The 27508-nt window shown below is 41.5% G+C and overlaps 1 protein-coding gene across 1 annotated transcript in view; it reads right to left on the bottom strand.

Annotated features, from left to right (window-relative positions):
- The window catches only part of LPA (lipoprotein(a)), a 213677-nt gene that overhangs the window by 153432 nt on the left and 32737 nt on the right, over positions 1–27508 (bottom strand). Inside the window, 8 exon segments of the mRNA XM_063605063.1 lie at positions 97–254; positions 3092–3251; positions 10526–10707; positions 14713–14872; positions 16130–16311; positions 20259–20418; positions 21689–21870; positions 26780–26939. Of these exon segments, the coding sequence (XP_063461133.1) occupies positions 97–254; positions 3092–3251; positions 10526–10707; positions 14713–14872; positions 16130–16311; positions 20259–20418; positions 21689–21870; positions 26780–26939 (1344 nt within the window).

A 27508-nucleotide genomic window follows, 5' to 3' on the forward strand; every position in this document is an offset into this window, starting at 1 on the left:
TCCCGTGCAGCATGGAAGGCTTCTGTATCACTAAGATTTTGCAACTCTTTTTATTCCAACGTCCAAGGTGTGGTTGTCTGGCCAGAGACTTCTTACCTTGTTCAGAAACAGCCATGGATGTCGCAAGGACACTTGATTCTGTCACTGGACATTGTGTCAGGTTGCAGTACTCCCATCTGACATTGGGATCCATGGTATAACACCAAGGGCTAATCTCAGCATCTGGATTCCTGCAGTAGTTCCTGGTCAGGCCACTGCAAATTACAAAACAATACAGTTCACCAGAGATGGGAGAAGATACAAGGGCACCAGACATCCTCTACATTTTGTTGTAACAAAGTGGTAAAAAGCGACTTTGAAATATTCTCACTAAAGGTCCCATAACAATCACAAATCGTCCTCAACTTCTAAACAACTGTGAACATTTCAAAGACAGATTATCATTCTTATAGTAACACATCCAAACTCGTCTATACTCCATAAGAAAACCGAGAGAAAACATCAATGTGTACAAGAAAGGATCAGAATACCCTCCTTCCACCTTCTGCCAAATATGTTACTTTGGATTAACTGAGAGATTTTGAAGTGTGTCTTGTAGATTGTTTTATGCATGTACAAATGTTTCTCTGTCTGGCTATCTGTATGTCTTTCTATAGGAGTACCCAATCTATTCAGTATCTGGTTTGCTGATTTGTTGTTTACCTAAGGAATCGATCCACATGATCTACATTCATGAATTTATTCACATACAGTTTTTCTTGATATCTTCTTGTCAGCTTTCAGACCTGGAGTATGGTATAGCAATGGCTCCTCTCCCCTGTTACTTCAAATGGTGATGGTTGTACTCCCTCCTTGGTCTGTCGTCTGTTTAGCCAGACTGTGGTCAATCACGTGGATCTTTTCAAAGAACCAACTTTCTGTTTCACGGATTTACTCCTTTGTTGGTCTATTTTCTTGTTCACTGAATGTCATTGGTTTGGACTATTTCCATCCATCCCCTTTCCTTGTGTCTTATTTGCTTTTCCTTGCCTAGATATTTAAGCTGTGGTCTTAGATCAACGGTCAAAATGTTTGTTCATAGGAACCCCCTTTTTTTCTTCTTAGCTTTGAAATCAGACAATTTAACTATGATGTACTCCGGTAAATCAGAGTTTTGCTCTTTAAAAATCTATACCTGAGTCATTGAGCTTCATGACTGTGAATTTCTCATTTTCTGTATGTTTGGAAATTTGTCAGCCATCATGGCTTCAAGTATAACTTCCGTCACAGTATCTTTTTCCTCTCTTTCTGTGACTTGCCTAACACATATATTAAATGTGTAGATGTTTTCCTAGATGTCCTTGAGGCTCTGTTGATTAATTGGTTCAGTCATTGTGTGTATGTGTATTTGTGTCTGTCTGTCTGTCTTGCGGTTTGTCTAGCTTTAATTGAATCATTTTCTCATTCACCTTTTCCTACCATAATAGCTAAAGTGATTATAAGGCCATCCAGTGAATTCCTCATTACAGATATACCTTTTCTCGGTTTTTAAATTTCCATTTGGCTCTTCAATTCTTTTCTTTTCTGATATTATGCATTCATTTCTCTCATGGTCAGCTTTTGCTGACATTTTCCTGAAACACAGTTCTCAGAGGTGCATTTTAAATGTTCTTGCCAATGCCATAATTTCTATTATTTCTGGGCCTATTTGTGTTGAGTGATTTTTCTCCCAGTTATGGATCACAGTGAAAACTTCTTTCGTGTCTAGTAAATTTTTAAGTGGAAGTTGCACTCTGGGGATGTTATATAACTGAGAAACTTGTATTCGTTCCTTATCTCTAAGGAGGGTTGAGTTTACTTTTTTCTGGAAGGCAGTTAATTTACTTGGAAATCATTTGGATCCTTTTAGACTGGCTTGGAAGAAGGGTTGCTGGAGTGTTTCTGGAGTGACCTTATTTCTAGGAATCCGAAGATCCTACTCCCAAATTATGGCTTTCTTTGACCTCTACTGAATGCCCAAGATGTTCAGTGAGGTGTCTCTCCTCTGAGTGGTCAGAACTCAAATATCCCCCAGTGCTATGTGAGCTCTAGCATCTCCATTGAGCTCACTGTTCCCTTGCAGTTGTTCTTTCCCCAGTAGCTTTTCTTTATTGTTCTTTCTTTGTGAAAACTCTCCTTGTGCATACGCAGCTTTGTATTTAGCCAAAGCCTTGAGAAGACTTCGGTGTGTATTCTTGGAGCTCCTTTCCTCCACAAATCCCCTCTCATTCTTAGCCAGCCTAGAATACGGCAGATGCCTGAGGCATCACAAACTCCAGTCTCTCTCCTCAGTTAAGCAAGACTGCTGTGGTCAGCTGGGCTCCATCTGCTTGCCCTTCAAGGGTCTCCAGGAAGGATGCCAGGGACATGATAGGGTTGATCTCCTTTGATTCCCTTTCTGAATTTTCTCAGGCCTGTCATGTCTGTTGTCCAACCTATGAAAACACTTTTCCTATGTATTTGATAGTCCTTCATGGCAGAAACGCTGACGTGGTCAGAACTGGGTTTCTGTCCATCTTCCTGCATGTGTAACTCTTCAGAATCTTTATACCTCCTGACTCTCAGCTGCCTTCCTACTTTTGCTCCTCATGTGCTGGCAACACATAGCTCTTCAGATACCTTGTTCTCAGAATCCAGTGTGTTTGTACAGGTTAGAGTCAACATAGATATCCTTTACTTGTTGCCCAAGATGAACATGGCTAATACGACCTTCACTTCAGGACTTGGAGATTAGAATGACAGAAATCCCTGGTTGAACTATTGCACTGGTCTTTAGTGGGCATTGTGGAATGGTGCTATTTCTAAGCACGTGGCCATGTGTCTTGAGCTTTCTATTCATGAGAACTCACCACCTTCAAATATCCTCCTGCTTCTGTCAACTATGAGAAAAGAGAGCTGGCCTGACATTTCTCTCCTTTCAGACACTGTGCCTGAAGAAAGAAGCCTGAGACATTCTACCCAACATTCCAGATCTGAGATAAATTTGTCATAAGAAGTTAGTTGGAAGCATGGCCCTTCCAAGAGAAATGTAAGGGGGCTGCTGTCTGTCTTTGAAGAAAACTCAAGGACGTACCCATTTGGATAATATTCTGTTGTCCTCTGATGCCAGTGTGGTGTCATAGAGGACCAAGACTGACATGTCCTTCCTGTGACAGTGGTAGAGAATGAGCCTCGATAACTCTGTCCATCACCATGGTAGCAATCCTGGACCCCAGGGCTTTGCTCCGTTGGTGCTGAAATTCAAAGAGGAGAAATCAAGCTGAGTAATTTCTAGAACACAGAAGCATCAGAAGAAATCTGTGACTGAAACAGGATCATTGTCTCTGAGAAAGACTACCATGCTCTGTTCTGTACTAGCAGGCAGATGGACATACTAATAATAAAACCCAAAGATTCATAGCATTCTAGAACTTTAACGAGTTCTTAGAAAGATTTCCTTTAAAACACGGGCACCAAAGGAAGGATCAGAGTGCCTATCAGTCAAAATTGCACTCATGTGCATGCTCTTTAATATAGACATCTTCTGGGTGTTCCTGAGAATAAGGCAGGAAACTAGACTGCTATGCATCAGGCTGTGCAGGTTGTAGGTGGTGATTGACTGTCAGTGGGGACAGACATGAAACCGTCACACATTTCCCTAGACTGCTGATCCTCCAAAGCCAAAGCCTTCAGCTTCTTGAAGATGGGGCAGGAAGCGGTCCTGCATCTAGGACTCGTGGGCAAAGACAAATTGTCTCTCAGAGACGGCTACTGGCCAAAATTTTATTCCCTTGGAGGGATGGCTGGTATCTTTGGCCCAGGATTCTGCATTGCAACAAAGTAGATATCCACTACTCTTCTTCTCAAAGACCAACACAGATATATGTTACATGAGAAGGAGGGGCAAGAACACTGAGAGATCCCTCCCATCAAAGCCTAGTTGTGCAGGACTGGCTTAAGATGGAGATGGGGGGAGGAGCCAAGATGGCCAAATAGGAACAGCTCTGGTCTACAGCTCCCAGCGTGAGCAACGCAGAAGACGGGTGATTTCTGCATTTCCATCTGAGGTACCGGGTTCATCTCACTAGGGAGTGCCAGACAGTGGGCGCAGGTCAGTGGGTGCGTGCACCGTGCACGAGCCGAAGCAGGGCAAGGCATTGCCTCACTTGGGAAGAGCAACGGGTCAGGGAGTTCCCTTTCCAAGTCAAAGAAAGGGGTGATGGACGCACCTGGAAAATTGGGTCACTCCCACCCGAATATTGCGCTTTTCGGACCAGCTTAAAAAACAGCGCACCACGAGATTATATCCTGCACCTGGCTCAGAGGGTCCTACGCCCATGGAGTCTTGCTGATTGCTAGCACAGCAGTCTGAGATCAAACTGCAAGGCGGCAGCGAGGCTGGGGGAGGGGCACCCGCCATTTCCCTGGCTTGCTTAGGTAAACAAAGCAGCCAGGAAGCTCGAACTGGGTGGAGCCCACCACAGCTCAAGGAGGCCTGCCTGCCTCTGTAGGCTCCACCTCTGGGGGCAGGGCACAGACAAACAAAAAGCAGTAACCTCTGCAGACTTAAATGTCCCTGTCTGACAGATTTGAAGAGAGCAGTGGTTCTCCCAGCACGCAGCTGGAGATCTGAGAACGGACAGACTGCCTCCTCAAGTGGGTCCCTGACCCCTGACCCCTGAGCAGCCTAACTGGGAGGCACCCCCCAGCAGGGGCACACTGACACCTCGCACAGCAGGGTATTCCAACAGACCTGCAGCTGAGGGTCCTGTTTGTTAGAAGGAAAACTAACAAACAGAAAGGACATCCACACCAAAAACCCATCTGTACATCGCCATCATCAAAGACCAAAAGTAGATAAAACCACAAAGATGGGGAAAAAACAGAACAGAAAAACTGGAAACTCTAAAATGCAGAGTGCCTCTCCTCCTCCAAAGGAACGTAGTTCCTCACCAGCAACGGAACAAAGCTGGATGGAGAATGACTTTGACGAGCTGAGAGAAGAAGGCTTCAGAAGATCAAATTACTCTGAGCTAAGGGAGGACATTCAAACCAAAGGCAAAGAAGTTGAAAACTTTGAAAAAAATTTAGAAGAATGGATAACTAGAATAACCAATACAGAGAAGTGCTTAAAGGAGCTGATGGAGCTGAAAACCAAGGCTCGAGAACTACGTGAAGAATGCAGAAGCCTCAGGAGCCGATGCGATCAACTGGAACAAAGGGTATCAGCGATGGAAGATGAAATGAATGAAATGAAGCGAGAAGGGAAGTTTAGAGAAAAAAGAATAAAAAGAAATGAACAAAGCCTCCAAGAAGTATGGGACTATGTGAAAAGACCAAATCTACGTCTGATTGGTATACCTGAAAGTGATGGGGAGAATGGAACCAAGTTGGAAAACACTCTGCAGTATATTATCCAGGAGAGCTTCCCCAATCTAGCAAGGCAGGCCAATGTTCAGATTCAGGAAATACAGAGAACGCCACAAAGATACTCCTCAAGAAGAGAAACTCCAAGACACATAATTGTCAGATTCACCAAAGTTGAAATGAAGGAAAAAATGTTAAGGGCAGCCAGAGAGAAAGGTCAGGTTACCCTCAAAGGGAAGCCCATCAGACTAACAGCGGATCTCTTGGCAGAAACCCTACAAGCCAGAAGAGAGTGGGGGCCAATATTCAACATTCTTAAAGAAAAGAATTTTCAACCCAGAATTTCATATCCAGCCAAACTAAGCTTCATAAGTGAAGGAGAAATAAAATCCTTTACAGACAAGCAAATGCTGAGAGATTTTGTCACCACCAGGCCTGCCCTAAAAGAGCTCCTGAAGGAAGCGCTAAACATGGAAAGCAACAACCAGTACCAGCCTCTGCAAAATCATGCCAAAATGAAAAGACCATAGAGAGTAGGAAGAAACTGCATCAACTAATGAGCAAAATCACCAGCTAACATCATAATGACAGGATCAAATTCACACATAACAATATTAACTTTAAATGTAAATGGACTAAATGCTCCAATTAAAAGGCACAGACTGGCAAATTGGATAAAGAGTCAAGACCCATCAGTGTGCTGTATTCAGGAAACCCATCTCACGTGCAGAGACACACATAGGCTCAAAATAAAAGGATGGAGGAAGATCTACCAAGCAAATGGAAAACAAAAAAAAGGCAGGGGTTGCAATCCTAGTCTCTGATAAAACAGACTTTAAACCAACAAAGATCAAAAGAGACAAAGAAGGCCATTACATAATGGTAAAGGGATCAATTCAACAAGAAGAGCTAACTATCCTAAATACATATGCACCCAATACAGGAGCACCCAGATTCAGAAAGCAAGTCCTGAGTGACCTACAAAGAGACTTAGACTCCCACACATTAATAATGGGAGACTTTAACACCCCACTGTCAACATTAGACAGATCAACGAGACAGAAAGTCAACAAGGATACCCAGGAATTGAACTCAGCTCTGCACCAAGCGGACCTAATTGACATCTATAGAACTCTCCACCCCAAATCAACAGAATACACATTTTTTTCAGCACCACACCACACCTATTCCAAAATTGACCACATACTTGGAAGTAAAGCTCTCCTCAGCAAATGTAAAAGAACAGAAATTATAACAAACTGTCTCTCAGACCACAGTGCAATCAAACTAGAACTCAGGATTAAGAATCTCACTCAAAACTGCTCAACTACATGGAAACTGAACAACCTGCTCCTGAATGACTACTGGGTACATAACGAAATGAAGGCAGAAATAAAGATGTTCTTTGACACCAACGAGAACAGACACAACATACCAGAATCTCTGGGATGCATTCAAAGCAGTGTGTAGAGGGAAATTTATAGCACTAAATGTCCACAAGAGAAAGCAGGAAAGATCCACAATTGACACCCTAACATCACAATTAAAAGAACTAGAAAAGCAAGAGCAAACACATTCAAAAGCTAGCAGAAGGCAAGAAATAACTAAAATCAGAGCAGAACTGAAGGAAATAGAGACACAAAAAACCCTTCAAAAAATTAATGAATCCAGGAGCTGGTTTTTTGAAAGGACCAACAAAATTGATAGACCGCTAGCAAGACTAATAAAGAAAAAAGAGAGGAGAATCAAATAGACACAATAAAAAATGATAAAGTGGATATCACCACCGATCCCACAGAAATACAAACTACCATCAGAGAATACTATAAACACCTCTACGCAAATAAACTAGAAAATCTAGAAGAAATGGATAAATTCCTCAACACATACACTCTCCCAAGACTAAACCAGGAAGAAGTTGAATCTCTGAATAAACCAATAACAGGAGCTGAAATTGCGGCGATAATCAATAGCTTACCAACCAAAAAGAGTCCAGGACCAGATGGATTCACAGCCGAATTCTACCAGAGGTACAAGGAGGAACTGGTACCATTCCTTTTGAAACTATTCCAATCAATAGAAAAAGAGGGAGTCCTCCCTAACTCATTTTATGAGGCCAGCATCATTCTGATACCAAAGCCAGGCAGAGACACAACAAAAAAAGAGAATTTTAGACCAATATTCTTGATGAACATTGATGTAAAAATCCTCAATAAAATACTGGCAAAACGAATCCAGCAGCACATCAAAAAGCTTATCCACCATGATCAAGTGGGCTTCATCCCTGGGATGCAAGGCTGGTTCAATATATGCAAATCAATAAATGTAATCCAGCATATAAACAGAGCCAAAGACAAAAACCACATGATTATCTCAATAGACGCAGAAAAAGCCTTTGACAAAATTCAACAACCCTTCATGCTAAAAACTCTCAATAAATTAGGTATTGATGGGACATATTTCAAAATAATAAGAGCTATCTATGACAAACCCACAGCCAATATCATACTGAGTGGGCAAAAACTGGAAGCATTCCCTTTGAAAACTGGCACAAGACAGGGATGCCCTCTCTCACCACTCCTATTCAACATAGTGCTGGAAGTTCTGGCCAGGGCAATTAGGCAGGAGAAGGAAATAAAGGGTATTCAATTAGGAAAAGAGGAAGTCAAATTGTCCCTGTTTGCAGACGACATGATTGTATATCTAGAAAACCCCATTGTCTCAGCCCAAAATCTCCTTAAGCTGATAAGCAACTTCAGCAAAGCCTCAGGATACAAAATCAATGTACAAAAATCACAAGCATTCTTATACACCAATAACAGACAAACAGAGAGCCAAATCATGAGTGAACTCCCATTCACAATTGCTTCAAAGAGAATAAAATACCTAGGAATCCAACTTACAAGGGATGTGAAGGACCTCTTCAAGGAGAACTACAAACCACTGCTCACTGAAATAAAAGAGGATACAAACAAATGGAAGAACATTCCATGCTCGTGGGTAGGAAGAATCAATATCGTGAAAATGGCCATACTGCTCAAGGTAATTTACAGATTCAATGCCATCCCCATAAAGCTACCAATGACTTTCTTCACAGAATTGGAAAAAACTACTTTAAGGTTCATATGGAACCAAAAAAGAGCCCACATTGCCAAGTCAGTCCTAAGCCAAAAGAACAAAGCTGGAGGCATCACACTACCTGACTTCAAACTATACTACAAGGCTACAGTAACCAAAACAGCATGGTACTGGTACCAAAACAGAGATATAGATCAATGGAACAGAACAGAGCTCTCAGAAATAATGCCACATATCTACAACTATCTGATCTTTGACAAACCTGAGAAAAACAAGCAATGGGGAAAGGATTCCCTATTTAATAAATGGTGCTGGGAAAACTGGCTAGCCATATGTAGAAAGCTGAAACTGGATCCCTTCCTTACACCTTATACAAAAATCAATTCAAGATGGATTAAAGACTTAAACGTTAGACCTAAAACCATAAAAACCCTAGAAGAAAACCTAGGCATTACCATTCAGGACATAGGCATGGGCAAGGACTTCCTGTCCAAAACACCAAAAGCAATGGCAACAAAAGACAAAATTGACAAATGGGATCTAATTAAACTAAAGAGCTTCTGCACAGCAAAAGAAATTACCATCAGAGTGAACAGGCAACCTACAAAATGGGAGAAAATTTTTGCAACCTACTCATCTGACAAAGGGCTAATATCCAGAATCTACAATGAACTCAAACAAATTTACAAGAAAAAAAATCAAACAACGCCATCAAAAAGTGGGCGAAGGACATGAACAGACACTTCTCAAAAGAAGACATTTATGCAGCCAAAACACACATGAAAAAATGCTCATCATCACTGGCCATCAGAGAAATGCAAATCAAAACCACAATGAGATACCATCTCACACCAGTTAGAATGGCAATCATTAAAAAGTCAGGAAAGAACAGGTGCTAGAGAGGATGTGGAGAAATAGGAACACTTTTACACTGTTGGTGGGACTGTAAACTAGTTCAACCATTGTGGAAGTCAGTGTGGCGATTCCTCAGGGATCTAGAACTAGAAATACCATTTGACCCAGCCATCCCATTACTGGGTATATACCCAAAGGACTATAAATCATGCTGCTATAAAGACACATGCACAGGTATGTTTATTGTGGCATTATTCACAATAGCAAAGACTTGGAACCAACCCAAATGTCCAACAATGATAGACTGGATTAAGAAAATTGGCACATATACACCATGGAATACTATGCAGCCATAAAAAATGATGAGTTCATGTCCTTTGTAGGGACATGGATGAAATTGGAAATCATCATTCTCAGTAAACTATCGCAAGAACAAAAAACCAAACACCGCATATTCTCACTCATAGTTGGGAATTGAATAATGAGATCACATGGACACAGGAAGGGGAATATCACACTCTGGGGACTGTGGTGGGGTGGGGGGAGGGGGGAGGGATAGCATTGGGAGATATACCTAATGCTAGATGACGAGTTAGTGGGTGCAGTGCACCAGCATGACACATGTATACATATGTAACTAACCTGCACAATGTGCACATGTACCCTAAAACTTAAAGTATAATAAAAAAAAAAAAAAGATGGAGATAGGCCAGAACGATGGAGCATTTGTTGGCTATGTACTGCTACCTGGACCCAGAAGTATATGGAACTAAGAAAAGTCATATTAGGTTTCTCAAGGATGACAGACTCAAAAACCGCATTCCTCCGAAACCGCAAAGCCAAAGATGCAATGAACACTGACTACTTGAAGAAATACCATGAAAGGCTTATCATGAGCTTGGTAAATCTTCACAAATTTGGCAAAATGTTAGAATATTCTTCTGGCTAAGACACTAAAATGATCCTTTGAATAACCAGGGGAGTGGTAAGTCCAGTGCCCTAGAGGGTCTGCACCCTTCCTATAGATACCACCCTTTCACAGGGTACCAAACATCACAGCTCTGGTTCTCCCAGAGAAGGCGCTGAGTGTTCCTTCCCAGTGGCTGACCCTGAGTCCACATTCTACTTGGGATTGTGTGAGCATGGAAGGCTTCTATATCACTAAGATTTTGCAACTCTTTCCATCCCAACGTCCTAGGGTGTGGTTGTCTGGCCATAGACTTCCTACCTTCTTCAGAAGAAGCCTCTGTGCTTGGATCTGGGACCACCGTGAGAGTTGCAAGGACACTTGATTCTGTCACCAGGCATTGTGTCAGGTTGCAGTATTCCCACCTGACACTGGGATCCCTGGTGTAACACCAAGGGCGAATCTCAGCATCTGGATTCCTGCAGTAGTTCCTGGTCAGGCCACTGCAAATTTCAAAACAACACAGGTCACCAGAGATGGGAGAAGATTCAAGGGCACTTAGTGCCCTCTACATTTTGCTGTAACAAAGTGTAAAAAAGAGACTTTGAAATATTTTCACTAAAGGTCCCATAATATGCACAAATGGTCCTCAACTTCTAAACAACCACGAACATCTCAAAGACAAATTATCATTCATATTGTAACACATCCAAAGTCATCTGTGCTCCATAAGAAAACTGAGAGTAAACATCAATGTTTACTCTGTACATTGTGCAAGTTGCACTTGTACTTGTACAACTTCAATTGTACTTGTACAACTTCAATTGTACTTGTACAACTTCAATTGTACTTGTACAATTATACTCTGTACATTGTACAATGTTGTACAATGTACAAGAGGATCAGAATACCCTCCTTCCACCTTCTGTGAAATATGTTCCTCCAGATTAACTGAGATTGATTTTGAAGTGTGTCTTGTAGATTGTTTTATGCACATACAAATATTTCTCTGTCAGCCTCTCTGTATGTCTCTCTACAGGACTACACTAACTATTCAGCATCTGGTTTGTTGATTTGTTGTCTTACTCAGGAATTGGCCCACATGATTAACATTCCTGAATTTATTCACGTACAATTGTTCTCAAAATCTTCTTTTCAGCTTTCAGAACTGGAAGATGCTATAGTAATGGCACCTCTCCTCTGTTACTCCAGATGGTGATGGTTGTGCACCCTCATTGGTCTGTCATTTGTTTAGCCAGACTGTGTTCAATCATATGGATCTTTTCAAAGAATCAACTTTCTGTTTCAAGATTTTACTCCCTTGTTGGTCTCTTTTCTTATTCACTGAATGTCACTGGTTTGGACTACTTCCTTCCATCTGCTTTCCTTGGCTCTTATTTGCTTTTTTTTTTTTTCTTGTCTAGATATTTAAGCTGTGGTCTTAGATCAACAACTGTCAAAGTCTTTGTTCATAGGGGATTCCAAAGAGCTTTTCTTTTTCAAAACACAAGATGAATATTTATAGTATAAGAAACCAACACTGAGAATTTTTTTAACACACAAAGTCAAAAATTGCCCATTTTCTTAGCCATCAGAGACATGATGCCATTACATATTATGTAACTGCTGGAAAACTCCACTCTTCTCTTGTTGGAAAATGAAAGTAAAAAGGGCCAATAACATCTTACTTTTCACGTAGCAAAGTCCTTTAACCTCATGGACTGTCTCTGAAGGTACTCAAAGGTCCTCAGTTTTCTCTAGACTACACTTTGAGAATTGCAGTTTGAAATCTTGATTATTACATGCTTCTGTTTTTCCCTAAGAGCATCTAAAATTATGTAAAAGCCTAAAGACATTCACTGCATCTCCTAAGTTTGGATAAATTGTGTTATATTCTTACTCAGTTCAAAACTTTTCTAAATTCCTTAGTGATGTTTTCTTTGTCCCAAAGAGTATTTTGAAATGCACCGTATGACTCCCAAATATTTGAGAAGATGGCAAACTTCTCATTATTCATATCTCACTTTATTCTGGGAGAATAAAGTGACACACTCTGTATGACTTTAATTCTTTCAAATCTATGGAGACTTGCTGGAAGGTCGTGTGTAGAGTACACCTCAGTGAATGCTCCATGCACACTTTAATGTGTATTCGGTAGTTCGGTATAATGTTAAATAGGTCGACGTTTTTATTGAGAACAAAGATACTATGTCTAATTTTCTGCATATTTGTTCTAGCCTGTTGTGTTTGGGAAAGATTTATAACCATAGTGAGAGAATCAAGGAAATCTCTAACTCAGAGTGTGGGCTTATCTATTTCTCTCTTCAGTTGTGTCAGTTTTTCAATCATACATCACAAAAGCTCTTATTAGGGTAAAACACATTGGGCATTGCTACATATTCCTCAATGAACACTTTTTACTTCTCTATGTTTCAATGCTGGTGTGGCTCTAGGATTCACACCTGTGTGGGTGTGGGTGTGTGCACGTGTGCCATTGTGTGTATATGTGTACAGCTATTTCTGTAGATTCTATTGAATTATTTTTCAGTTAATTTTTTCCCTGGAAACAACTAACCTGATTGGGAGACCATCCAGTGAATTTTTCATTTAAGATATACCTTTTAATAGTTCTTTAATTTGATTTGACTCTTTTATCCTTTTACTTTCCCTTGATATGATATCCGTTACATTCCATGTTTATGTTTTCTTAAATCCAGAAATGCAGTTATGATACTAATATGTCAAATTCTCATGCCATTTAAATCATTTCTGTCATTCCTGGTTCTATTTTTATTGACTGATTATTTTCCTGGTTATGGTTCACACTAAATGCTTTTTTATGTGTAGTAAAGTTATAAATTTAGGACTCACACTGTGGATATTGCATAGCTCAGCAACTTAACTTTGTTGTTCACCTGTAAAGAGGGTTGAGTTTTCTTCTAGAAGGCAGTTAATTCACTAGGACACCATTTTAATCCTTGGAGATTTGCTTTTCAGCTTTGCTAGGTTTTTTCTGGAGCTGCCTTTATTCTAGGAATATACAAAGTCTACTCATAAAGTCTGACTTTTCTGAGGTCTCTACTGAATGCCCAAGATTTTCAATGAGGTCTCTTCTCTCTAGCTGGTCAAAACTCCAATATTCCAGAGCACTATGTGAGCTCTGTCACCTTTATTAAGCTCACTGTTCCCTTGTAGTTGTTGTTCCTCAATATATGGTGTTTTTTTGCCATATTTTCTTGTGGAAAATCTTCTATGCAAGTGCTGCTTTATGTTTATACTAACACTTGAGGAGACTTCTATGCCTGGAGCTCCTATCCTCCACAAATCCATTCTTACTCTTAGCATGGCTAGAAAATCCTAACTACCTGAGTAATCCTAAAGTCCAATCACTCTCCTCTGTTCAGCAACATGGCTACAGTCAGCTTGGGCTCCATCTCCTTGCTCTTCAGTGCAGGAAGGGTCTCCTTGAAGAAAGCCAAGGCATTGATGGGTTGATCTCATTTTCTCCCTCTTGCAATACTCTTGGTCCTCTAGCATCTGTTGTTCAACAGGTGGAAACGGTTTTGCCATGTCTTTGGTAGTCACTTATGGCCGAAAGACTGGCCATAGACTGGTCAGATCATGACTTCTGTCCATCTACCCGCCCCTTTTACTTTTCAGCATCGCCCCTTTGCTGACTCTCATCTGCTTTCCTGCCTTTGTTCTTCTCCTGTGGGCAGACCGTATCTCTTCAGACCACTGGTGCTCAGGACCAAGTATGTTTGTACCCATTGAAAAAGAAGTAGATAGAAAAAGATTTCCTTCTCCATAGATGTGCACGTATCAATTCCCTGTGACCCAAGATGCAAAAGGCCAACACAACATTCACTTCAGGGACTAGAGCTTAGAATGATAGAATTCCAAGGTGAAAAGGTTGTATTAACCCTCAGCCAATGTTGTAGAAGGATACTCTAACTCTTTGGTCATTTGTCATCCCGGCTCTTTTATTAATAAGATCTCCTCAACTCCATATATCCTTCTGCTTCCATAAAACTAGGAGGAGGGAGAGCCAGCTTAAAAAATGTCTTCTCAGCCAGGCACGGTGGCTCACACCTGTAATCCCAGCACTTTGGGAGGCTGAGGCAGGCGGATCACGAGGTCAGGAGACCAAGACTATCCTGGCTAGAACAGTGAAACCCTGTCTCTACTTAAAATACAAAAAATTAGCCGGGTGTGGTGTTGGGTGCCTGTAGTCCCAGCTGCTAGAGAGGCTGAAGCAGGAGAACGGTGTGAACCCGGGAGGCGGAGCTTGCAGTGAGCCGAGATCATGCCACTGCACTCCAGCCTGGGCAACAGAGCAAGACTCTGTCTCAAAAAAACAAAGTCTTCTCTAAGAACTTTTGCTCACAGGAAATGTTCCTCTGCATCTGAGCCAAGTTGAGTCCTGAGCAGTCACCTTGAGGCATGACTCTTCTAACAGAAACTTCCATTGGCCCTTCCTTCACTTATGGTAAAGAACAAAGACGTACGCATTTGGGTAGTTTTCTGGGGTCCGACTATGCTGGTGTGGTGTCATAGATGACCAAGCTTGGCAAGTTCTTCCTGTGACAGTGGTGGAGTATGTGCCTCGGTAACTCTGTCCATAATGGTAGTAGCAGTCCCGTACCCCGGGGGTTTCCTCAGTCGGTGCTGAAATTAAAACAGAAGACATCAAGCTTAGTATTTCCTAGAACAGAAAAATACATGAAGCCATTTATGACATAAACCAAAAAAGAGTCACTGAGATTTACAACCATTCTCTATTCTTTATTAATAGGCAAATGGACATGAGAAAACACACAAACAAACACGAAAGTAAGAGATGCCTACCATTCTAGAACTGTAGTAAGTTCTTAGAAATATTTCATGTAAAACTTAGTGGAAAAGAAATATTCGATTGCTTCTCATCGGAAACTCCACTAACATGGAAGCTCATTTCTAGGAATCTCTACAGAGTGTTCATGACGACATGGAACAGCATAGAAGAAAGGGTGATGCATTTGGCAAAGCTGAAAAGCAAGTCTCCAAGCATTAAAATGGTTTTTTGGGGAGGAGGCAAGGACATATAAAAACCTTGCATGTGTCCCTAGATGATTGCTCAAAAAAGAAAGCATTAAACTCCTGGTGATGGGGCAGACAACAGTACTGCAGCTAAAACTGCAGGCAACAACACTTCACTTCTCAGGGATGAGTGGAGGCCAAAAGCTTATCACCTACAATAAGATAGGGAATCCTCTCGTGCCCAGCATAACGCATTGCAATAAAGCAAAAGTCTACTACTCTTTTTCTCCAGACCCCCCGCAGGTACAAGTTCCATCAGAAAGAGGCAAAATCACACTAAAAAATCATTCCCTTCAAAGCTAAGAACTGCACAACCTGCCTCGGACTGAAAAAGACCTGAGAGATAGAGCTTCGGGAGCTCATGTACTACTCCACAGACCCAGGGAGATATGGAATTAATGCAACCCAGTTAGGTTGCTCAAGGATAACAGGATCGAGAGCCACATTTCTCGGAATCTGCAATGCTGAAGATTGCACTGAATGCTGTCTACTTGAAGAAATCCCTGGGAAAGTTCACTGGCTTGGAAAGACACACACATCTGACAGCATATTACAGTAAGAATTTTGTCTAGGACAATGAGATAGCCCCTTTTACAATGAGGGGAGTGGTGAAGTCGAGCACCCAGAATGGTTTCCGCCCATCCTAAAGACACAGCTCGCACAGGTTGCACCAAAAATCACACCTCTGGCTCCCCCAGAGAGTGCGCTAAGGCTTCCTCCCACATGGCAGACCCAGAACCAACACACGAGAACCAGTGTAGCACTGAAGGCTTGTGCATCAGTGGGGGTATCCGTGGCTTTTCATCCCAGCATCCAAGCATGTAAATGTCTGGCACAACTTCTTACCTTGTTCAAAAAAAGCCTCTGGGCTTGGAGCCGGAATAACATTCGGAGGGATGAAGGCAGTCCATTCTGCATCTGAGCATCGTGTCAGGTTGCAGTACTCCCACCTGACACTGGGATCTGTCGTATAACACCAAGGGGCTGCCACAGGATCTGGATTTCGGCAGTAGTTCTTGATCAAGCCACTGGAAATTCCAAAAGAATACACATCACAAAAAATAGGTACATATGCAGGAACACTGTGTATTTTGCTACAACAAGGTCATTACTGGTGCCTTTGAAATATTCCCAAAAGAGATACCATACAATTGCCACAATGACAAATGGCTCTCAATCTCTAATCCTCTCTGCACATTTCTCATACTTAATATATTATCACTTTTTTTAAAGAAAAAAATCTAATGCAGCACACACTTCCTAGAGACACTAAGATTATACATACATGTGGCCAAAAAGGGATCACAATATCCTCCTTCCGCCTTCTGCCCAATCCATCTCTCTGGAATAACTGGTATGGATTTTGACGTGTGTATTGTGGAATTGGTTATGCACGTACAAAAGTATCTCTATCTGTCTAGCTCTCCGTATCTCTCTGTGTAGGACTTCATATAATAATGTGCGAGTTGGAACTAACACATAGTTCTCCAGAGAAAAAAATGGCATCCAGCATGATATCCTTCCCAGGCCAGCAATCTCATTCAATGTACTCAAAATGTAGCCAAAAGGCTCTACCTTTAGCATGTAAAACCATTGCACAAAAAGTATTCCTGTCTGTCGATACCGTATCAGGTGGGTCAAGTGGGTTTCTTTCTGCAAGACTTCTCAAAGCTGCCCTGGAAACCTAGCTTTCAGGCAGGATGCAGTATCTCTAGGATGGGTTCCTGGTCAGGACTTCCTCTCCTGCTCTCAGTCCATCCTCTGCTGGCCACAGCAATTCCGGGACTGAGGGAATGGGGGATGAGTTGAAAGAACAGTGGCACTCATGGCATAAAGGGAGACAGCTGGGCAGACTATGAGGTCTGAAGAGGTCGGGCAGCTATGGAGGACCTCAGGCTGGGGAAATCTCAGAGCATTCACTCCTCCTTATGCCTCCTAAGAACATTGCTCCAACCTCTCAGAATCCTCCCGTTAGTGACCTGTGGCTGCCTGGGAAAACGGGAAATGTATTATGGGCCATGGGGATCCAACACTGTCTCTCTAGAGACTCTATACATGTGACCTAGTCTCAAGCCCAGACCCTCCATTCCAGGAAGCTGGTTCAATGAGCAACTGGATGTGCTCAGAGCTTGAGTACTTGAAAGGCTTCTTTTTCTTCCTTGGCTTCCCTCTTTTGGATACATGGAAAATTCTTATTATACAATATCCCTCAGAATTCAAAATTTTGTGATTGCTTTAGGATTTACAATATCCCTTTGGACCCACAAATTCAACCTTTCATTAATATTACATACCATCGTGGATAAGGTAAGAAACTTACAATGGTACACTTCCAATTATTCCCCACATGATTTAGGCTATATGTTCAAATTTTTACCTCTACATATGCTAAAGTTAAATATATTGCTATCATTTTGCTTCAAGTAGTCAACTCTCATTTTAAAAGATATAGAAAGTTGATCAAGAAAATATTTTGTATTTACATCTACATTTGCCATTTGCTGGGTTCTTCATTACGTGGGCTGCAGAAAATTCCCCTCTTGAACTATTCTTCTTCTAGCTAATTTTCTTTGGGCAACATCTCTTGTTACACAAGCCTGCTGATTCCAAATTATTAGTTTTTGGTTTATTTATTTGGGGCAGTGCACAATATGCATTTATCCAACATGGATGATCTTCAAGGCATTTTATTGCTGGATGTAGCATTCTCGTTTGATCTCTTTTTTTTCTAGTTTATCATTTTAATGATATCCCCTGTTAACTGGGTTCCAGTGTTTCTGATGAGAATGCATTAGCAATTTGTATCACTGTTCTTCTGGCAAGACACAGCTCTTTTTCCTCCAGTTTCTCATGAGATGTTTCTTGTTATTATATCTTTGCCTTCTGACTGTCGAACGGTGATGTACAAAAGTGCATCATACAGTTTTGTTTTGTTTTTTTTTTTTTTGGAAATTCCCTGTCTGATTCATTCAGCTTCTTGAATCTGTGGTTTTTAATATTCTTCTTATTTGAAAAGATTTTAGCTATCCTTGCTTCCAGTATTTGTTCCTGTAGCAATCTCTCCTTCCTCTCCTTCTGTGACTTCCTACCCACATGCAGGAAATCTTTTTATATTTTCCCGCATGTCTGTGAGGATCAGTTGATTTCATTTTTTAGTATTTGTGGAGGTGTGTGTGTATGTGTGTGTGTGCGTGCATGTTTCTAAGCCTGTGCATGTGTGAGTATGTGTGTATATGTGTGTGTCGTTTGTGTATGTGTAGCTGGTTCTGTAGGTGGTATAAAATTGTTTTTCAGTTAGTTTTTACTTCTGAAACATCTCACTCAATTGGGAATTCATCCAGTAATTTTTTCATTTAAGACATACCTTTTTATACTAGTTCTTTAATTTAATTTGGCTCTTCTATACTGTTACTGTCTCTTGATATGGTATCTGCTTCATTCCATATTCATGTTTTCTTAAATCCTAAAACTCAGTTGTCATATTGATATGTCAAATTTTTTGCCATTCTAATCATTTCTGTCATTTCTAGGTCTATTTGTATTGACTGATTTTTCACCTGGTCATGGTTCATACTAAAAGCTTCTCTATGTGTAGTCAAGTTTTAAATTTAGAACTCACACTGTGAACACCACATAGCTGAGCCACTTGACTTTGTTGTTTACCTCTAAAGAGGGTTTTCCTCTCCCAGGCAGTTAATTGACTTGGAAATGATTTTAATGCTTGGAGACTTGCTTTTCAGTTTTGCCAGGGTTTGTCTAGAGCTGCCTTTGTTCTAGAAATTTACTAATTCTACTCCTAAAGTATGACTTTTCTGGAGTCTCTACTGTATTCCCAAGAGGTTCAGTGAGGTCTCTCCTCCAGCTGGTCAGAACTCCAATATCCCAGAATGCTATGAGGGCTCTGTCCTCTTTATTGAGCTCACTGTTCATTTGCAGTTGCTATTCCTCAGGATATATTCTTTTCTCTACTTTCTTGTGGAAACTTTTTCTGTGCACATGCAACGTCATGTTTAGCCAAAGATTCGAGGAGACTACTATGCGTGCCCCTGGAGCTCCTTTCATCCACAAATCCATTCTCATTCTCAGCAGGCCTATAAAATCCTAGCTACCACAGTAGTCCCAAATTCCAATCTCTCTCCTGCATTCAGGAAGATGGCTACAGTCCATCTGGGCTCCATCACCTTGCTCTTCAGTGCAAGAAGGGCCTCCAGGAAGAAAGCCAAGGCATCTATGGAGTTGATCTCATTGTTCCCCCTGTCACTATTCTTTTGGTCCACTACTGTCTGTTGTCCAACATGTAGAAACCATTTTTCCATGTCTTTGGTAGTCACTTATGGCCGAAAGACTGGCCATCGGCTGGTCAGACCTGGGCTTCTGTCCATCTATCCACCCTTTTACTTTACAGGATCTCTCTCTTTGCTGACTCTCATCTGCCTTCCTGCCATTTTTATTCTCTAACAACCAGTATCCCTTCAGACCACTGGTGGTCAGAACCGACTGTGTTTCTACATATTGGAATAGACGTAGATATAGAAAGAGATAGATTTGCCTCTCCATAGATATACATATATACTTTCCTTGCAAGCCAAAATAGAAAACCCCAACAGAACCTTCACTTCAGGAATTGGAGGTTAGTTTAATAGAATTCCAAGGAGCAAAGGCTGCATTGAACCTTAGTGGGTGTTGTGGAAGGGTACTCTAAGAGTTTCATCATTTGTCATCTTGACTTGTTTCTTAATGTGATATCCTTGCCTCCAGATACCTTTCTGCTCCATTAAACTAGGAGGAAGGAGAGCCAGATTAACATTTGTCTTTTCTTAGACTCTTTGCTCAAAGACAATGTTCCTGAGACATTTTGCTATGCACTGTTCATCTGAGACAACTTGAGTCCTGAACACTCAGCTTGAAGCATGACTCTTCTAACAGAAATTTCCACTGACCCTTTCTTCACTTATGGTAAAGAAAAAAGACATACGCATTTGGGTAGTATGCTGGGGTCCGACTATGCGAGTGTGGTGTCATAGATGACCAAGCTTGGCAGGTTCTTCCTGTGACAGTAATGAAGTATGTGCCTCGATAACTCTGTCCATTACCGTGGTAGCACTCCTGCACCCCAGGCCTTTGCTCAGTTGGTGCTGAAATGAAAAGAAAAGAAATCAAGCTGAGTGTTTCCAAGAAGAGACAAACATGTGAAGCCACTTATGGCACAAACCAGAAAAAAGTCTCTGAGAATTATGACCTCAGGAGAATATGACAATTAACGTTCTCGTTTCTTTATTTGTAGGCAGATGGACTTGAGAAAAGCAACCAACCAACCAACAAACAAAAACACCAAAGAAACAAATTCCTAACATTTTAGAACTGTAGTAAGTTCTTAGAAATATTTCACATAAAAGCTTAGAAAAAAAGGACAGATGAGAGGGCTTCTCAATGGAAACTGCGCCCACGTGCAAGCACATTTATGGGAATTTCTACTGAATGTTCATGAGGACCATGGGGCAGCAAACAGCAAAGCACGATGCATTTGGGGGTACAGGCCATGCATGGTGATTGGGTGTTAGGGGCAGAGAAACGGACAGACATGAAAACAATGAACGTTTCATGACAAAAGGCAAGGTCTTCAGCTTCTGGGCCATGGGACAGACAACAGTCCTTCGTCTAGGACTGCAGACAAAGACACTTCAGTTATCAGGGATGGGTGGAGGCGAACAGCTTACTCCCTTGCAGGAGAGATGAAATCCTCTCATGACCCACATCCTGAGTTGCAATAATACAGAACTCTCCGACTCTTTCTATCCAGACCGCTCACAGGTACAACAGCCACCAGAACACGGTGCAGTCACTCACTTAAAAACCTAGGGCTGCAGAGCCCACCTATGACTGAGGAAGGCCTGAAACATAGATCACTGGGAGTTCATGTACTGCTCCATAGAACCAGGGTGATTTGGAATTAATGCAACCCTGTTAGCCCTGTTTCTCGAGGGTGACAGGCTCCAGAGCCACATTTCTCTGAATCTGCAATGCTGAAGATTGCACCGAATGCTGGCTAATTGAAGAAGTCCCAGGAGAAGCTTACTGGCTTGGAAAGAGTCACACATCTGACAGCATGTTACAATAAAAATTTTGGCTAAGACACTGAGATAGCCCATTTTACAACGAGGTGAGTTGTGAAGTCGATCACCCTGGAGGGTTTGTGCCAATTCTAAAGACACAGCCCACCCAACGTTGCACCAGAAATCAATCCGCTGGCTCCCCCAGAGAGTGCACGGAGGCTTCCTCCTACATGACAGAACTGTCAACACTCGAGCATCCGTTTACCATTGGAGGCTGCTGCATCAGTGGGAATTTCCATGGCTTTTCATCCCAGCATCGAAACGTGTAGATGTCTGGCCACAGGCTCCTTACCTTGTTCAGAAGGAGCCTCTAGGCTTCGAACCGGGGTAATAGTTGGAGGCGCGACGGCAGTCCCTTCTGCGTCTGAGCATTGTGTCAGGTTGCAGTACTCCCACCTGACACTGGGATCCGTCGTATAACAATAAGGGGCTGCCACAGGATCTGGATTCCTGCAGTAGTTCATGATCAAGCCACTGGAAATTCCAAAACGATACACGTCACAAGAGGTGGGACAACATGCAGGGGCACCCCACACCCTCTCCTTTGTGCTGCAACAAGCTCATTACCGGTGCCTTTCTAATATTCCCATAAAAGTACCATATGATTGCCACAAGCACAAATGACTCTCAATCACTAATCCTGTCTGCACATTTCTCATACTTAAAGAATATTATTATAAAAAAAATCTAAAGTAGCAAACGCTTCTTAGAAACACTGAGATAATACATACACGTGGGCAAAAAATGATCAGAGTATTCTCCTTCTGCCTTCTGCCCAATCCGTCTCTCTGGAATAACTGGTATGGATTTTGATGTGTGTATTGTGGAATCGTTTATTCACATACAAAAGTATCTGTATCTATCTAGTTCTCCGTATCTCTCTCGGTAGGACTTCATATTCTAATGTGCAAGTTGCAACTAACAGGTAGTTCTTCAGAAAAAACATGGGATCCAGGAGGATAACCTTTCCAGGTCAACCTTCACACTCTATGTACTCAAAACCTCGTGAAAAGGCTCTACTTTTCCCATGGAAAAGCACTGTGCAAATTGTATTACTTTCTGTCATTCCCATATCATATGGGTCAAATAGGTTTGTTTCTGCAAGACTTCTCAAAGCTGCCTGGAAAACTTGCTCCCAGGCAGGATGCAGTATCTCTAGAATGGGTTCCTGGGCAGGACCTTCTCTCCTGCTCTCAGTCTACCCTCTGCTGGCCGCAGCTACTCTGCACTGAGGGAAAGGGGGATGAGTTGAAAGAACAGTGGGACCCATGGCATAAAGGAAGATGGCAGGGTAGACTAAGAGATCTGAAGAGGTCGGACAGCTACGGAGGAACAGTGCATTAGGGGGCAAAGCAGGTAGGAGTTTGGGCTGCGGGGATCTTGAAGCATTTGCTCTTCCTTATGCCTCCCAAGAACATTGCTCCAACCTCTCAGTATCCTCGCATTCATGACCTCTGGCTGCCTGAGAAAATGGGAAATGTATTACGGGCCATGGGGATGAAACACTGTCTCTCTAGAGACTCTATACATGTGGCCTAGTCTCTATCCCAGACCCTCCATTCCAGGAAGCTGGTTCAATGAGCTACAGGATGTACTAAGAGCCCAAACTCGTGACAAATTTCTTTCTTCCTTGGCTTCTCTCTTTGGAATACATGGAATATTCTTATTATACAATATACCTCAGAGTTCAAAACTTTGTGATTGCTCTAGGATTTGCAATATCCCTTTGAACCCACACAGTAACATTTTATTAATATTACATACCATTGTGCATGAGGTAAGAAACTTACAATGGTACACTTCCAATTATTCCCTACATGATTTATGCTACGTGTTCAAATTCTTACCTCTACATATGCTAAAATTAAATATACTGCTATCATTTTGTTTCCAGTAGTCAACGCTCATTTAAAAATATATAGAAATTTGGTCAAGAAAATATTTTGCATTTACATCTACATTTGCCAATTGCTGGGTTCTTCATTACATGGGCTACAGAAAGTTCCCTTCTTGTACTATTCTTCTTCTACCTAATTCCTTTGGATCACCTCTCTTGTTACATCAGCCTGCTGATTCCAAATTCTTACAGTTTCCGGTTTCTTTGTTTGGGGCAGTGCACAACATACATTTATGCAGCATGGATGATCTTCAAGGCATTTTATTGCTGGATTTAGCATTCTTGGTTGATCTCTTCTTGTTCCTGTTTACCACATTAATAACATTCCCGGTATCTGGCTTCCAGTGTTTTGGACGAGAATGCATTAGCAATTTGTATCACTGTTCTTCTAGCAAGAAACAGCTCGTTTTTCCCCAGTTTCTCATAAGAAGTTTGTTGTTATTATATCTTTGTCTTCTTAATGTTATACTGTGAAGTACAAAAGTGCATCATACCAGATTTTTTCTTTTTTTCGAAACGCCTATTTGATGCATTGAATTTCGTGTTTTTACGATTTTGTTACTATTCTTGATAAATGAAAAGTTTTCGGCCATCCTTGATTCCGGTGTTTGTTTCTGTTTCCAATCTCCCTTTCTCTTTTCTGTGACTTGCTTCCCATATGCAGGAAATCTTTTCCTATTTTGCAACATGTCTGTGAGATTCGGTTGGTTTTCTGTTTCACTATTTCTTGAGAGGTGTGCTTGTGTGTGTGTGTGTGTGAACTTGTGAGTTTTTGCGTGGTTGTGTATGGGTGTGTTGTATGTGTATATATGTGTGTAGTTGGTTCTGTAGAATTGATTTTTGGTTAGTTTCTTATTCAGAAATGTCTAAATTGATCAGGCGGCCATCCAGTAATTTTTTCTTTTAAGACATAGCTTTTTACACTAAGTCTTTAATTTGATTTGGCTAGTCAATACTGTTACTTTCTTTTGATATTTTATCTGTTTTACTACATATTCATCTTTTTTTAAATATTTGAAATAGTTATCAGAGTCATATATCAAATTTTCATGCAATTCTTCTATTCTTCTTCTACCTAATTCTTTCGGGTCACCTCTCTTGCTACATAAGCCTGCTGATTCCAAAGTCTTACACTTTCCAGTTTCTTTGTTTTGGGCAGTGCACAATACGCATTTACCCAACATGGATGATCTTCAAGGCATTTTATTGCTGGATTCAGCATTCTCGGTTGATCTCTTCTTGTTCCTCATTATCATTTTAATAATATTCCCTGGTTCCTGGCTTCCAGTGTTTCTGAGGTGAACGCATTAGCAATTTGTATCACTGTACTTCTAGGAAGACACAGCTCTTTTTCCTCCAGTTTCTCGTGACATGTTTCTTCTTCTTATATCCTTGCCTTGTTACCTTTGAACTGTGATGTAGAGAAGTGCATCATGTAGTATTTTTTTTTCGAAATTTCCTATTTGATCCCTTGAGTTTCATGAATCTGTGATTTGTTTAATGTTCTTCATAATTGAAAAGTTATCAGCCATCCTTGATTCCGGTATTTGTTTCTACTCCAAACTCCCTTGCTCTTTACTGTGACTTGCTTCCCACATGCAGGAAATATTTTCATATTTTCCTACATGTCAGTGAGGCTCGCTTCATTTTATATTTCACTATTTCTTCAGGGGTGCGCGTGTGTGTGTGTGTGTTAGAACTTGTGAGTTTCTGTGTGTGTGTGTCAGTATGCGTGTGTTTTCAATGTGTGTGTGTAGCTCATTCTGTAGGTTCTGTAGAATTGTGTTTTGGGTAATTTTTTCCTCTGAAACGTCTAAATTGATCAGGCGGCCATACAGTAATTTTTTCAATTAAGACATACTTTTTTTATACTAGCTCTTTAATTTGATTTGGCTATTCTGTACTGTTAATTTCTCTTGATATGATATCTGCTTGCTTGCATGTTTTCTTTTTAAATATTTGAAATCAGTTATCATACTGATATGTCAAATTTTCACGCAATTCTAATCATTTCTCTCATTTCTGAGCCTGTTTGTATTGCCTGATTTATTTCCTGGTCAGGGGTCAGACGAAACGCTTTTCTACATGTAGTCAAATTTTAAATTTAGGATTCACTCTGGGGATACCGCATAGCTGAGGCAATTGACTTTGTTGTTTACTTCTAAAGAGAGTTGAGATTTCCTCTCACATGCAGTTCATTGATTGGAAACCGATTTGATGCTTGGACACTTGCTTTTCAGCTGTGCAAGGGGTTGTCTGCAGCTGACTTTATTCTAGTAATATACTAAGTGTACTTTTAAATTACGGCCGTTCTGGGGTCTCCGCTGAATTGGCAATGTGTTCCGTGAGGACTCTCTGGTCTAGCTGGGAAGAACTCCAGTATCCCAGAGTGCTATGTGATCTCTCTCTTCTTTATTGAGCTTCCTGTGCTCTTGTAGTTGCTGTTTCTCAGTAAATGTTCTTTGCCACACTTTCTCGTGAAACCGTTTTCTGTGCACAGGCAGCGTCATGTCAGGCCAACGACTGGAGGAGACTTCTATGCGTATTTGTAGAGCTCTTTTCCTCCACAAACCAGTTCTTATTTGTAGCAGACCTAGAAAATTCCAGCTACCACAGTCATCCCAAACTCCAATCCCTCTCCTCCATTCAGCAAGATGGCTACAGTCTGCTTGGGCTCCATCTCCTTGCTATTCAGTGCAGGAAGGGTATCCAGGAAGAAAGCCAAGGCATCTACGGAGTGGAGCTCATCATTGCCCCTCTCTCAATTCTCTAGGTCCTCTACCATCTGTTGTCCCACATGTAGAAACCATTTTTCCATGTCTCTGGTAGTCGCTTGTGGCCAAAATATTGGCCATTCGGTGGTCAGAACGGGGCTTCTCTCCATCTACCCATCCCTTTTACTTTTCAGCATCCCTCTCTGTGCTGACTCTCATCTGCCTGCCTTCCTTCCTTGGATCTTCTCTTGCTGGGAACCTGTATCCCTTCAGGCCACTGGTACTTAGGAACGAGTGTTTTTCTAACAATTGGAATATACGTAGATATAGAAACAGATCAATTCACCTGTCCATAAATAAGCACCTATTCTTTCCTCTTGAACCCAGACAGAAAAGGCAAACGGAAGCTTCCCTTCAGGAAGTGGAAGTCAGAATAACGGAATTCCAACTGGAAAGTCTTCATTGACGTTTAGTTGGTGTTGTGGAAGGGTAATCTAAGTGTTTGGTCGTTTGTCATTCTGACTTTCTTCATAATGTGATCTCCTCAACTCCAGATTTCCCTTCTGCTCAATAAAACTAGGAGGAAGGAGAGGCAGCTTGACATTTCTCTTCTCTCAGACCCTTAGCTCCAAGGCAATCATCCTGAGACATTTTGCTACGCCATCTGCATCTGTCACAAGTTGAGTTCGGAGAACTCAGCTTGAAACACATCTCTTCTAACAGAAACTTCAGTTGGCCCTTTCTTCTCTTATGGTAAAGAACAAAGGCATACGCATTTGGGTAGTATTCTGGGGTCCGACGATGCGAGTGTGGTGTCATAGATGACCAAGCTTGGCAGGTTCTTCCTGTGACAGTGGTGGAGTATGTGCCTCGATAACTGTGTCCATTACCGTGGTAGCACTCCTGCACCCCAGGCCTTTGCTCAGTCGGTGCTGAAATGAAAACACAAGAAATCAAGCTGAGTATCTCTGAGCATAGAGAAACATGAGAAGCCATTTGTGACACAACCAGAAGGGAGTCTATGAGAATTACGACCGTTCTCTTTTCCTTATCCATAGGCAGATGGATGTGAGAAAACCAACCAACAAACAAACACCAAAGCAACAGATTCCTACCATTCTAGAACTGTAGTAAGTTCTTGGAAATATTTCACCTGACACCTTAGAGAAACACAACAGATCAGATTCCTCACTGGACAGTGAGCTCACGAGGTAGCACCTTTCTAGGAAACTCTACTGAATCTTCATGCAAACGGCACTGCATTTGGCAATGCGGGCTGCAGGTGGTAATTGGCTGTCGGGGGCAGAGTTTGGGACAGACATGGAAATTTTGCATGTTTCCCTAGACCGTTGATCATGAAAGTCAAGGCCTTTGGCTTCCAGGCCATGGGGCAGAAAACGATCCTATATATCTGACTGAACACAAAGACACTTTGCTTCTCAGGGATGTTTGCAGGCCAAAAGCTTATTCCTTTGGAGGAAAGACGGAATCCTCTCGTGCC

Source organism: Pan paniscus, chromosome 5 (genome assembly GCF_029289425.2).
Source record: "Pan paniscus chromosome 5, NHGRI_mPanPan1-v2.0_pri, whole genome shotgun sequence".
NCBI lineage: Eukaryota > Metazoa > Chordata > Mammalia > Primates > Hominidae > Pan > Pan paniscus.